Source organism: Bufo gargarizans, chromosome 4 (genome assembly GCF_014858855.1).
Source record: "Bufo gargarizans isolate SCDJY-AF-19 chromosome 4, ASM1485885v1, whole genome shotgun sequence".
NCBI classification, from domain to species: Eukaryota; Metazoa; Chordata; class Amphibia; order Anura; family Bufonidae; genus Bufo; species Bufo gargarizans.
The window spans coordinates 46,689,934-46,704,167 of NC_058083.1; the positions used below are offsets into that span (position 1 = coordinate 46,689,934).

Here is a 14,234-nt window from a genome sequence, read left to right on the forward strand (position 1 = left end):
TATCAGTGCCCCCGTAACATAACCAGTCACACAGTGCCCCCATAACAGATCTATCAGTGCCCCCGTAACATAACCAGTCACACAGTGCCCCCACTATAGACCTATCAGTGCCCCCATAACAGAGACAGTCACACAGAGCCTCCACTATAGACCTATCAGTGCCCCCGTAACATAACCAGTCACACAGAGCCCCCACTATAGACCTATCAGTGCCCCTGTAATATAACCAGTCACACAGTGCCCCCACTACAGAGCAACAAGCCAATGAAACAGTGATCCTCATTACAGAGACAGCGCTCAGCGACCCTATAACAGAGACAGCACTCAGCGCCCCTATAACAGAGACAGCGCCCAGCGCCCCTATAACAGAGACAGCGCTCAGCGCCCCTATAACAGAGACAGCGCTCAGCGCCCCTATAACAGAGACAGCGCTCAGCGCCCCTATAACAGAGACAGCGCCCAGCGCCCCTATAACAGAGACAGCACTCAGCGCCCCTATAACAGAGACAACGCTCAGCACCCCTATAACAGAGACAGCTCTCAGCGCCCCTATAACAGAGACAGCACTCAGCTCCCCTATAACAGAGACAACGCTCAGCGCCCCTATAACAGAGACAACGCTCAGCGCCCCTATAACAGAGACAGCACCCAGCGCCACTATAACAGAGACAGAGCCCAGCGCCCCTATAACAGAGACAGCGCTCAGCGCCCCTATAACAGAGACAGCGCCCCTATAACAGAGACAGCGCCCAGCGCCCCTATAACAGAGACAGCGCCCAGCGCCCCTATAACAGAGACAGCACTCAGCGCCCCTATAACAGAGACAGCGCTCAGCGCCCCTATAACAGAGACAACGCTCAGCGCCCCTATAACAGAGACAGCACCCAGCGCCACTATAACAGAGACAGCGCTCAGCGCCCCTATAACAGAGACAGCGCCCCTATAACAGAGACAGCGCCCCTATAACAGAGACAGCGCTCAGCGCCCCTATAACAGAGACAGCGCCCCTATAACAGAGACAGTGCTCAGCGCCCCTATAACAGAGACAACGCTCAGCGCCCCTATAACAGAGACAACGCCCCTATAACAGAGACAGTGCTCAGCGCCCCTATAACAGAGACAGCGCCCAGCGCCCCTATAACAGAGACAGCGCCCAGCGCCCCTATAACAGAGACAGCGCCCAGCGCCCCTTTAACAGAGACAACGCCCAGCGCCCCTATAACAGAGACAACGCTCAGCGCCCCTATAACAGAGACAACGCTCAGCGCCCCTAACAGAGACAACGCTCAGCGCCCCTATAACAGAGACAACGCTCAGCGCCCCTATAACAGAGACAGCGCCCAGCGCCCCTATAACAGAGACAGCGCCCAGCGCCCCTATAACAGAGACAGCGCTCAGCGCCCCTATAACAGAGACAGCACTCAGCGCCCCTATAACAGAGACAGCACTCAGCGCCCCTATAACAGAGACAGCGCTCAGCGCCCCTATAACAGAGACAACGCTCAGCGCCCCTATAACAGAGACAGCGCTCAGCGCCCCTATAACAGAGACAACGCTCAGCGCCCCTATAACAGAGACAACGCTCAGCGCCCCTATAACAGAGACAGCACCCAGCACCACTATATAAGAGACAGCACCCAGCGCCACTATAACAGAGACAGCACCCAGCGCCACTATAACAGAGACAGCACTCAGCGCCCCTATAACAGAGACAGCACTCAGCGCCCCTATAACAGAGACAGCGCTCAGCGCCCCTATAACAGAGACAGCGCTCAGCGCCCCTATAACAGAGACAGCGCTCAGCGCCCCTATAACAGAGACAGCGCTCAGCGCCCCTATAACAGAGACAACGCTCAGCGCCCCTATAACAGAGACAACGCTCAGCGCCCCTATAACAGAGACAGCACTCAGCGCCCCTATAACAGAGACAGCACTCAGCGCCCCTATAACAGAGACAGCACTCAGCGCCCCTATAACAGAGACAGCGCTCAGCGCCCCTATAACAGAGACAGCACTCAGCGCCCCTATAACAGAGACAGCACTCAGCGCCCCTATAACAGAGACAGCACTCAGCGCCCCTATAACAGAGACAACGCTCAGCACCCCTATAACAGAGACAGCACCCAGCGCCCCTATAACAGAGACAACGCTCAGCGCCCCTATAACAGAGACAACCACACAGTGCCAACCATTATGCCAGGGCACCATTACTACTTACTTGCACCTATGCATTGTGCGCCGCTCCTCTTCTCTCTGATATGGCAGCAGTAACCAGGGGCACTGAGCTGTACCTTTCATGCCATGAAGTGATATCTATATGGCGGCACTCTGCTCTCTGCATCAGAAGGCTGGGGCTGTCTTTCAACATGTCGGTGTCTGGTTGGGTGGGGGAACACTACAAGGCACCTATGGGTGGTCAGAGGGTTATGCGCCCCTTCTCTGGGCTATGTTACACCGGCTCTGCACATACTATGGAGATTGGAGTGCCATCATCTTTCCAAAAGTCCTGGGTGGAGGTAAACACCCCCACTGGCCAAGTGCAGCTTGTAACCCTAGTGTGCACTACCGCCCCGGAGCGCAGTGGGGGTGCGATACATTACTAGGATGGCGCCTCTTACCTTGCCCACCTCGGCGTTGCCCATACTGATTACTTTGATGCGCAGCGCCTTGCGGTTCTCCTTCCTCTTCTGCAGGTTAGTCTCCATGGCTGTCTTATAGGCCGTGACAGGAGAAGATGGGGAGCACACCGACGGTGTGTGGCGGTGCGGCACGTATTATACAGACACAAACCTGCATGAAAAGAAAATGTACCTGTAGTTTATACATCATCTATAGCACTGTATTATCATGTATCTACAGAGCCGAGCGCTGTATATCCTGTATATTACACTGTATATTCTGTATATTACACTGTATAGAGCACAGTGCTGTATATCCTGTATATTACACTGTATGTATAGAGCAGAGCGCTGTATATCCTGTATATTACACTGTATCTATAGAGCACAGCGCTGTATATCCTGTATATTACACTGTATCTACAGAGCCGAGCGCTGTATATCCTGTATATTACACTGTATCTATAGAGCTGAGCGCTGTATATCCTGTATATTACACTGTATCTATAGAGCTGAGCGCTGTATATCCTGTATATTACACTGTATCTATAGAGCTGAGCGCTGTATATCCTGTATATTACACTGTATCTATAGCACTGTATTATCATGTATCTACAGAGCCGAGCGCTGTATATCCTGTATATTACACTGTATAGAGGATAATGCTGTATATCCTGTATATTACACTGTATGTATAGAGCTGAGCGCTGTATATCCTGTATATTACACTGTATCTATAGAGCTGAGTGCTGTATATCCTGTATATTACACTGTATCTATAGAGCTGAGTGCTGTATATCCTGTATATTACACTGTATAGAGGATAATGCTGTATATCCTGTATATTACACTGTATAGAGGATAATGCTGTATATCCTGTATATTACACTGTATCTATAGAGCTGAGCGCTGTATATCCTGTATATTATCATGTATCTATAGAGCCGAGCGCTGTATATCCTGTATATTACACTATCTATAGATCACAGCGCTGTAAATTCTGTATATTACACTGTATAGAGGATAATGCTGTATATCCTGTATATTACACTATCTATAGATCACAGCGCTGTATATTCTGTATATTACACTGTATAGAGGATAATGCTGTATATCCTGTATATTACACTGTACACTACGTGCAGAATTATTAGGCAAATGAGTATTTTGACCACATCATCCTCTTTATGCATGTTGTCTTACTCCAAGCTGTATCGGCTCGAAAGCCTACTACCAATTAAGCATATTAGGTGATGTGCATCTCTGTAATGAGAAGGGGTGTGGTCTAATGACATCAACACCCTATATCAGGTGTGCATAATTATTAGGCAACTTCCTTTCCTTTGGCAAAATGGGTCAAAAGAAGGACTTGACAGGCTCAGAAAAGGCAAAAATAGTGAGATATCTTGCAGAGGGATGCAGCACTCTTAAAACTGCAAAGCTTCTGAAGCGTGATCATCGAACAATCAAGCGTTTCATTCAAAATAGTCAACAGGGTCGCAAGAAGCGTGTGGAAAAACCAAGGCGCAAAATAACTGCCCATGAACTGAGAAAAGTCAAGCGTGCAGCTGCCAAGATGCCACTTGCCACCAGTTTGGCCATATTTCAGAGCTGCAACATCACTGGAGTGCCCAAAAGCACAAGGTGTGCAATACTCAGAGACATGGCCAAGGTAAGAAAGGCTGAAAGACGACCACCACTGAACAAGACACACAAGCTGAAACGTCAAGACTGGGCCAAGAAATATCTCAAGACTGATTTTTCTAAGGTTTTATGGACTGATGAAATGAGAGTGAGTCTTGATGGGCCCGTGGCTGGATTGGTAAAGGGCAGAGAGCTCCAGTCCGACTCAGACGCCAGCAAGGTGGAGGTGGAGTACTGGTTTGGGCTGGTATCATCAAAGATGAGCTTGTGTGGCCTTTTTGGGTTGAGGATGGAGTCAAGCTCAACTCCCAGTCCTACTGCCAGTTTCTGGAAGACACCTTCTTCAAGCAGATGTACAGGAAGAAGTCTGCAAGGTAAGAAAAACATGATTTTCATGCAGGACAATGCTCCATCACACGCGTCCAAGTACTCCACAGCGTGGCTGGCAAGAAAGGGTATAAAAGAAGAAAATCTAATGACATGGCCTCCTTGTTCACCTGATCTGAACCCCATTGAGAACCTGTGGTCCATCATCAAATGTGAGATTTACAAGGAGGGAAAACAGTACACCTCTCTGAACAGTGTCTGGGAGGCTGTGGTTGCTGCTGCACGCAATGTTGATGGTGAACAGATCAAAACACTGACAGAATCCATGGATGGCAGGCTTTTGAGTGTCCTTGCAAAGAAAGGTGGCTATATTGGTCACTGATTTGTTTTTGTTTTGTTTTTGAATGTCAGAAATGTATATTTGTGAATGTTGAGATGTTATATTGGTTTCACTGGTAAAAATAAATAATTGAAATGGGTATATATTTGTTTTTTGTTAAGTTGCCTAATAATTATGCACAGTAATAGTCACCTGCACACACAGATATCCCCCTAAAATAGCTAAAACTAAAAACAAACTAAAAACTACTTCCAAAAATATTCAGCTTTGATATTAATGAGTTTTTTGGGTTCATTGAGAACATGGTTGTTGTTCAATAATAAAATTAATCCTCAAAAATACAACTTGCCTAATAATTCTGCACTCCCTGTATAGAGGATAATGCTGTATATTACACTGTATATTCTGTATATTACACTGTATATTCTGTATATTACACTGTATAGAGGATAATGCTGTATATTACACTGTATATTCTGTATATTACACTGTATAGAGGATAATGCTGTATATCGTATCCTGTATATTACACTATCTGTAGAGCACAGCGATGTATATCCTGTATAGAGGATAAGGCCTCTTGCACACGACCGTATGGCTTTTTCAGTATTTTGTGGTTCGCCAAAAACAGATCCGTAAAAAATACGGATGATGTCAGTGTGCATTCAGTTTTTTGCGGAACGGAACAACTGGCCCCTAATAGAACAGTACTATTCTTTTCCGTTATGCGGACAATAATAGGACATATTCTATCTTTGAACGGAAAGGAAGAACGGAAATACGGAAACGGAAGGCATATGGAATACCTTCTGTTTTTTTTTGCGGATCCATTGAAATGAATATATACGGAACGCAAAAAATGGAACGTAAACACAAAAAAAAGCCTTAAGGCTTATTGCACACAAACGTTTGCGCTCCGTGGCCGGATTGTAGACCGCAATACACGGGCACCATTCCATGTGCATTCAGCATCACGGATGCGGACCCATTCACTTCAATGGGTCTGCAAATCCGGAGATGCGGAATGGTGCGGAACGGAAGCACGGAACGGAACCCTACGGAAGCACTACGGAGTGCTTCCGTCCCGCACCTCCGTTCCGCAAAAAGATAGAACATGTCCTATCTTTTTGTGGAACGGCCAGATCACAGACCCATTAAAGTGAATGGGTCCATGATCCGCTGCGGTTGCCCCACGATGGGAGTTCATGCATTGCGGCCCGAAATTTGCGGACCGCAGCGTGGCCACGGGGCGCACACATTCGTGTGCAAGAGGCCTTCCGCTTAGTGTTGAGCGAGCATGCTCGGCTGAATACCTGTTTGGCTCGAGCATCGCTATGCTCGGCACATGGCGGTACTCGGCTGAGTACCGCATGTGCTCGAGTGCCATGCTCAAGTCTCCTCCCCGCACGTTTCTTGGCTGCTACGCAGTCAATAAACGCGCAGGTAAGTACTGCCCTCACTGCAATGCCATAGCCATGTTGGCTGCTGGCATTACAGTGATTGGCTGGCCGGAACGCGTCATCGGGGGCTATATAGCACCTGATGACACGTGCTCGGATCAGTCATAGTCAGGGAGAGCAGAGCGTAGGAGGGGACAGACAGTGTAGGGAGTTTGTGATCGCAATTTATTCAATTTTAAAATGTTTCAAAGACCCAAAAGTCTTAGGGACTATAGTGTGTGGTGGCAGCAATTTAATCCTGCAAAGTTGTTCTCAAATATATTTTTTTATACTTTTCGAAATAGCGATTATTTTGCTATATAGAAGGTCCCTGCAGTGACCTGTGACATCTGCGCTGCAATACCTTCTGTGTGTCAGGGGCAGATATTGGGAAAAATATTAGCGAAACAAATATATTTTTTCCATACTTTATCCCCACTTTGGCTATAAACGGTCCCTGCAGTGAATTGTCACATCTGCGTGTCAGGACAAGAGATAGTAAAAATATAAGTGAAATCTATTTTCCTTTTTCCATATTTTTATGTACTTTTTCCATATACTGTGCTTGCTGTGAACTGTGGCATCCGTGCCACATCTTGTGTGTCAAGCGTACATATAACATTTAACATGAAGAAGGCGAGCAGTAAGGGACGGGGAAGTGGCCGTGCTGCTGATGGTGCAGGCAGAGGCCGTGGCCCTTGGCGCGGAGAAACTGTGCCTGCTGCCAGAGCACAAGAACCACACTCATCCACGATACCTAGCTTCATGTCCCAGTCTGCAGGGCTGCACAGGACACCACTCTTGAAGTCAGACCAGTGCGACCAGGTGGTCGGTTGGATTGCAGCAGATAAAGCTTCCAGTCAGTTAAGCACCACACTGTCTTCCACAAAGTCCAGTCTCAGTAGCCAGGAGTCTGGTCAACAGACTCCTCACCCTGATCCTCCTTCCTCCCACCATGGAGAGTCTGGCCAAACAAGCGATCCCACACTCGGATATTCCGAGGACCTATTTTCATCGCCATTCCTTGATTTGGCCCTCTCGCCAAGCCCGCTTGAAGAGGGACATGAGATCTTGTGCCCCGATTCTCAACCTCTTGAGCATCCAGAGTCAGAAGAACATGACGCTGGGGAACGGCAATTAGTGTTTAATGAGGTGGACGATGATGAGACACAGTTGCCAATGACTCAACCGCAATTACTGTCTCAAGAGGTTGAGGAAGAGGATGATACACAGTTGTCAATCACTGAGGTTGTGGTTAGGTCAACAAATTAGGAGGATGAGCAGAGTGAGGAAATGGAAGAGGAGGTGGTGGACGATGAAGTCACTGACCCAACCTGGGAAGGTGGCAACAAGCCGAGCGAGGACAACAGTACAGGGGGGGGGGGGGAAATCTGCTGCACCACAACAGACTGGAAGAGGCAGTGGGGTGGCAAAAGGGAGAAGGCGGACCACACCAAACAGGCCCACAACTGTTCCCCGGAGCACATCCTTGCGGAAATCTCCCTTGCCAAGGGGTAGGTGTTCCGCAGTCTGGCGCTTTTTGAGGAAAGTGCAGATGACAAAAGAATTGTAATTTGCAACCTGTGCCATACAAAAATGAGCAGGGGCGTGAACACTAGCAACCTCACCACCACCAGCATGATCCGCCACATGGCATCAAAGCACCGTAATAGATGGGCCGAACGCCTGGGTCCACAGTCAGTGTCTGCGGGTCACACCACTGCCTCATCTTCCCCGGTGTTACGTGCTGGCCAATCCCCTGTCCAAGACGCAGGCCCAGATGCCTCCAGCCCTACACCTGGACCTTCGCAAGCACCATCAGCGACCACATCCACTTCTGTGTCCCAGCGCAGCGTCCAAATGTCATTACCCCAGGCATTTAAACGCAAGCGCAAATACCCAGCCACCCACCCACAGGCCATAGCACTAAATGCGCAGGTTTCCAAATTACTAGGACACTGAGGCTTTCTGCAGCCTGATGTCGGCGGCCGTCCCTCGTTACGCAGTCCCCAGCTGCCACTATTTTTCAAGGTGTGTCGTGCCCGCCTTACACCAGCATGTGTCCCATAACATCACAGGTGCCTTGACCAACGCAGTTACTGGGAAGGTCCACTTAACCACGGACACATGGACAAGTGCTTTCAGCCAGGGATGCTACATTTCCCTGATGGCACACTGGGTGAATGCTGTGGAGGCCGGGAGCGAGTCGTACCCTGGGTGGCACAGGTGCTACTGACGCCAAGGAGTGCGGGCCCCATTTCCATCAGGGTTTCCGCCAGCACCTAGGTTAGTGGCTCCAACCCCCACTTCGACTCCTCCGCCTCCTCCTCCACTTCCACCTCCGAATTATCCGCGTGCAGCACCAGTCAGCCATCAGTCAGTAGCTGGAAGCAGTGTAGCACTGCAGTGGGGAAGCGGCAACAGGCCACGCTGAAGCTGATATGCTTAGGGGACAAACAGCACACCGCCGCAGAGCTATGGCAGGGTATAAGGGACCAGACTGAGCTGTGACTCTCGCCACTCAACCTAGAACCAGGCATGGTTGTGTCTGATAATGGCCGTAGCCTGGTGGGCGGCTTTGGAGCTGGGCAACTTTAGACAGCGCTTTATAAAAACCTACCCCAATTTGCCTGAGCTACTGGTGAAGGTGCGCCGCAAGTGTGCCCATTTCCGCAAGTTGCCGACAGCTTCAGCCAGTCTATCAACGCTGCAGCAGCGCTTGAAATTGCCAGCTCACCGGCTGTTGTGCGACGTGAGCACGCGCTGGAACTCCACGTTCCACATGTTGGCCAGGCTTTGTGAGCAGCAGAGGGCAGTAGTGGAATACCAGCTGCAACATGGTCGTCGCCTTTCCAGTCAGCTTCCGCTATGCACAAGCGAAGAGTGGGCATGGATGTCTGACCTCTGTGACATCCATACCTGATAATAGCGATGCCGCTATTATCAGCGTCACCATCCCACTTCTGTGTCTACTCAAACGCCCGCTGCTCACAATTAAGGCGGACGCTTTGCATGTGGAAGAGGTGGAAATAGGGGAAGACATTACACAGGGTGATAGCCAGACCACCCTCAGTTCGTCTTCTCAGCGCGAAGTGGAGGATTAAGAGGAGGAGGATGAGCAGGAGTTGGTTGCCTCAGCTACAGAGGGTAGTACCCATGGAAGTTTATTTCCATCTGTTCTGCCTGGGTGGGCAGAAGAGGAGGAAGAGGATGAGGAGATTGGGAGTGATCCTTCCGATGACGACAGCAAAGTCTTGCCTGTTGGTACTCTGGCACACATGGCTGACTTCATGTTAGGCTGCCTTTTCCCGCGACCTGCGCGTTGGACGCATTTTAGACAACACGGATTACTGGTTGTTCACCCTTCTCGACCCATGCTACAAAGAGAACTTCTCATCTCTCATTCCTGTGGTTGAGAGGACGAGCAAAATGGTGCAATACCAGAAGGTCCTTGTGGAAAAATTGCTCCAACATTTTCCATCTGACAACACTGGTGGCAGAGTACGTAGTTCCTTGGCCAACCAAGGAAGGGAGACAAGGGGAACACACAGCAGTTCCAACAGAGGCAGGGCAACACTCTCCAAAGCCTGGGACAGTTTCAGGACACCCCGCCAGCACCCTCACCCTGATGCGCGGCCTAGTGTCACAAGGAGGGAAACATTTTGGAACATGGCAAAGGGGTACATAGCAGACTGTGTCAGCATCCTCAATGATCCCTCTGGGCCTTACAACTATTGGGTGTCCAAGCTAGACACGTGGCACGAACTGGCGCTCTACTCCTTGGAGGTGCTGGCCTGCCCTGTCGTCAGCATTTTGTCCGAGCCGGTATTTAGTGCTGCTGGTGGCATTATAACAGATAAGCGTATCCGCCTGTCAACTGAAAATGCTGACCGGTTGACTCTTATAAAAATGAACAAGGCCTGGATTGACCATGACTTCTCTACTCTACCAGAGGAAAGCGAATGAACATAAAGGCCCTCTAAATGTGTTGTTTATAATGTACTGAATACACTGTATTCCCATGCACCCCTTCCACCACAAACAAGGGTATATGGTTCAATCTTCCTTTTCTCATCCTCCTTCTCCTCTTCCATCATATCAACATGCTTATTCGTCACATATTTGAATATAATTTTTAGAGGGTCCACTCACCAGCGGGCCCTCACATCAAATTTTTCACAGGGTCCGCTCACCAGCAGGCCCTCACATACAATTTTTTAGAAGGTCCACTCACCTGCAGGCCCGCAACTCAAATTTTTACAGGGTCAGCTCACCTAACAGGCCCGCACCTAAAATCTTTTACTGGTTCAGCTCACCTAACAGGCCCGCACCTAAAATATTTTACTGGTTCAGCTCACCTGCAGGCCTGCAACTCAAATATTTAACTAGTTCAGCTCACCTGCAGGCCCGCACCTCAAATCTTTTATTGGGTCAGCTCTTATGTAGGCCCGCAACTACTTATACCTAATAGGCAATTTGTGCGCATGCTGCCTTGCTTGGATGTGGTAGCTGTTTCTCAGGCTCTCCGGAATCAAAACACTGATTCTCCGTTAGCGCAGTTACATTGGTTTTGAGCTGACTGTTACATTGAAAGTTGATAGAGAAGATATCCAATTGGATCACGGGGATGTGCGATCAGGCAGAAGTTATCTTGAGTCAACAAAGCGGCAGCGCGGCCTCTCCTGGCTAACGTTTCCAAATCAAAAATACCGCAGTGACATTCCCTATAATTTTTTATTAATCATTCCAATAACAGGGCATCTTAAGAGTATTGTTATTTATCGTCACTACCTACCCGAGTCGGGAGTGGGTAATTTGCGCGCCTGCTGCCTTCCTTGGATGTGGTAGCCGTTTCTCAGGCTCCCTCTCCGGAATCAGACACTGATTCCCCGTTACCCATAGTTTACAATGGTTTTGAGCTGACAATTACATTGAAAGTTGATAGGCCAGACATCCGTTTAATGCTCGGGTTCTCCCATTGACTTCCATTATACTCGATATATCTGATGTGTTCGCAGATACTCAAAACACATACGGACGTGTGACTGGACCCTAATACTGTATATCCTGTATATTACATACCTCCCAACTTCTAAAAATGGTAAAGAGGCACAATTATATGCGGCGCACATCATGGCAGATTTTTCATACAAGGCCACGCCTCTAACTCCACCCAAAGCACAATTACTGACCCCCGTCACAAGTGCAGCAGCCGGGGATCGGCGAGGTGACTGTAAGGTCCTTTATGTTTTACAGCATGTGGAGCCCCGGGGACAATTCTTTTCTTGCACTTCAATATCCATTTAAATATTAGCTTATAAATCATCAGATTATAGAGATTTTAAGGTCTAAATTGCACCAAATAATAAAGTTCTGGTCCAATATACAGGTGGAAGCCGTACAGAGAGATTAGTAAATGTATTAATGCACAATTATTCATTAATTCTCCAGGTCAGAAAGAAGGACATGTAAGCATCAAAGAGGGACTTGGGAGGTATGATATTACACTGTATCTACAGAGCTGAGCGCTGTATATCCTGTATATTACACTGTATCTACAGAGCTGAGCGCTGTATATCCTGTATATTACACTGTATCTACAGAGCTGAGCGCTGTATATCCTGTATATTACACTGTATCTACAGAGCTGAGCGCTGTATATCCTGTATATTACACTGTATCTACAGAGCTGAGCGCTGTATATCCTGTATATTACACTGTATCTATAGAGCTGAGCGCTGTATATCCTGTATATTACACTATCTATAGAGCACAGCGCTGTATATCCTGTATATTACACTGTATCTACAGAGCTGAGAGCTGTATATCCTGTATATTACACTGTATCTACAGAGCTGAGCGCTGTATATCCTGTATATTACACTGTATCTATAGAGCTGAGCGCTGTATATCCTGTATATTACACTATCTATAGAGCACAGCGCTGTATATCCTGTATATTACACTGTATCTACAGAGCTGAGAGCTGTATATCCTGTATATTACACTGTATCTACAGAGCTGAGCGCTGTATATCCTGTATATTACACTGTATCTACAGAGCTGAGCGCTGTATATCCTGTATATTACACTGTATCTACAGAGCACAGCGCTGTATATCCTGTATATTACACTGTATCTACAGAGCACAGCGCTGTATATCCTGTATATTACACTGTATCTACAGAGCTGAGCGCTGTATATCCTGTATATTACACTGTATCTATAGAGCACAGCGCTGTATATCCTGTATATTACACTGTATCTACAGAGCTGAGCGCTGTATATCCTGTATATTACACTGTATCTACAGAGCTGAGCGCTGTATATCCTGTATATTACACTGTATCTACAGAGCTGAGCGCTGTATATCCTGTATATTACACTGTATCTATAGAGCTGAGCGCTGTATATCCTGTATATTACACTATCTATAGAGCACAGCGCTGTATATCCTGTATATTACACTGTATCTACAGAGCTGAGCGCTGTATATCCTGTATATTACACTGTATCTACAGAGCTGAGCGCTGTATATCCTGTATATTACACTGTATCTACAGAGCTGAGCGCTGTATATCCTGTATATTACACTGTATCTACAGAGCTGAGCGCTGTATATCCTGTATATTACACTATCTATAGAGCACAGCGCTGTATATCCTGTATATTACACTGTATCTACAGAGCTGAGAGCTGTATATCCTGTATATTACACTGTATCTACAGAGCTGAGCGCTGTATATCCTGTATATTACACTGTATCTACAGAGCTGAGCGCTGTATATCCTGTATATTACACTGTATCTATAGAGCACAGCGCTGTATATCCTGTATATTACACTGTATCTACAGAGCACAGCGCTGTATATCCTGTATATTACACTGTATCTATAGAGCACAGCGCTGTATATCCTGTATATTACACTGTATCTATAGAGCAGAGCGCTGTATATCCTGTATATTACACTGTATCTACAGAGCTGAGAGCTGTATATTACACTGTATCTATAGAGCAGAGCGCTGTATATCCTGTATATTACACTGTATCTATAGAGCAGAGCGCTGTATATCCTGTATATTACACTGTATCTACAGAGCTGAGCACTGTATATCCTGTATATTACACTGTATCTATAGAGCACAGCGCTGTATATCCTGTATATTACACTGTATAGAGGATAATGCTGTATATCCTGTATATTACACTGTATCTATAGAGCAGAGCGCTGTATATCCTGTATATTACACTGTATCTATAGAGCTGAGCGCTGTATATCCTGTATATTACACTGTATCTACAGAGCTGAGAGCTGTATATTACACTGTATCTATAGAGCAGAGCGCTGTATATCCTGTATATTACACTGTATCTATAGAGCAGAGCGCTGTATATCCTGTATATTACACTGTATCTATAGAGCACAGCGCTGTATATCCTGTATATTACACTGTATCTATAGAGCACAGCGCTGTATATCCTGTATATTACACTGTATCTATAGAGCTGAGCGCTGTATATCCTGTATATTACACTGTATCTATAGAGCTGAGCGCTGTATATCCTGTATATTACACTGTATCTATAGAGCTGAGCGCTGTATATCCTGTATATTACACTGTATCTATAGAGCTGAGCGCTGTATATCCTGTATATTACACTGTATCTATAGAGCTGAGCGCTGTATATCCTGTATATTACACTGTATCTATAGAGCTGAGCGCTGTATATCCTGTATATTACACTGTATCTATAGAGCAGAGCGCTGTATATCCTGTATATTACACTGTATCTATAGAGCTGAGTGCTGTATATCCTGTATATTACACTGTGTCTATAGAGCTGAGCGCTGTATATCTTGTATA

At 47.1% G+C, this 14,234-nt stretch overlaps 1 protein-coding gene across 1 annotated transcript in view; it reads right to left on the reverse strand.

Moving 5' to 3' along the window:
* Positions 1-14,234, reverse strand: part of DNAJC27 (DnaJ heat shock protein family (Hsp40) member C27) — a 47,963-nt gene that overhangs the window by 9,688 nt on the left and 24,041 nt on the right. The window contains exon 2 of the mRNA XM_044289364.1: positions 2,619-2,790. Coding sequence (XP_044145299.1) covers positions 2,619-2,705 — 87 coding nt within the window. The 5' untranslated portion in view covers positions 2,706-2,790. The remainder of the gene's footprint in view (positions 1-2,618; positions 2,791-14,234) is intronic.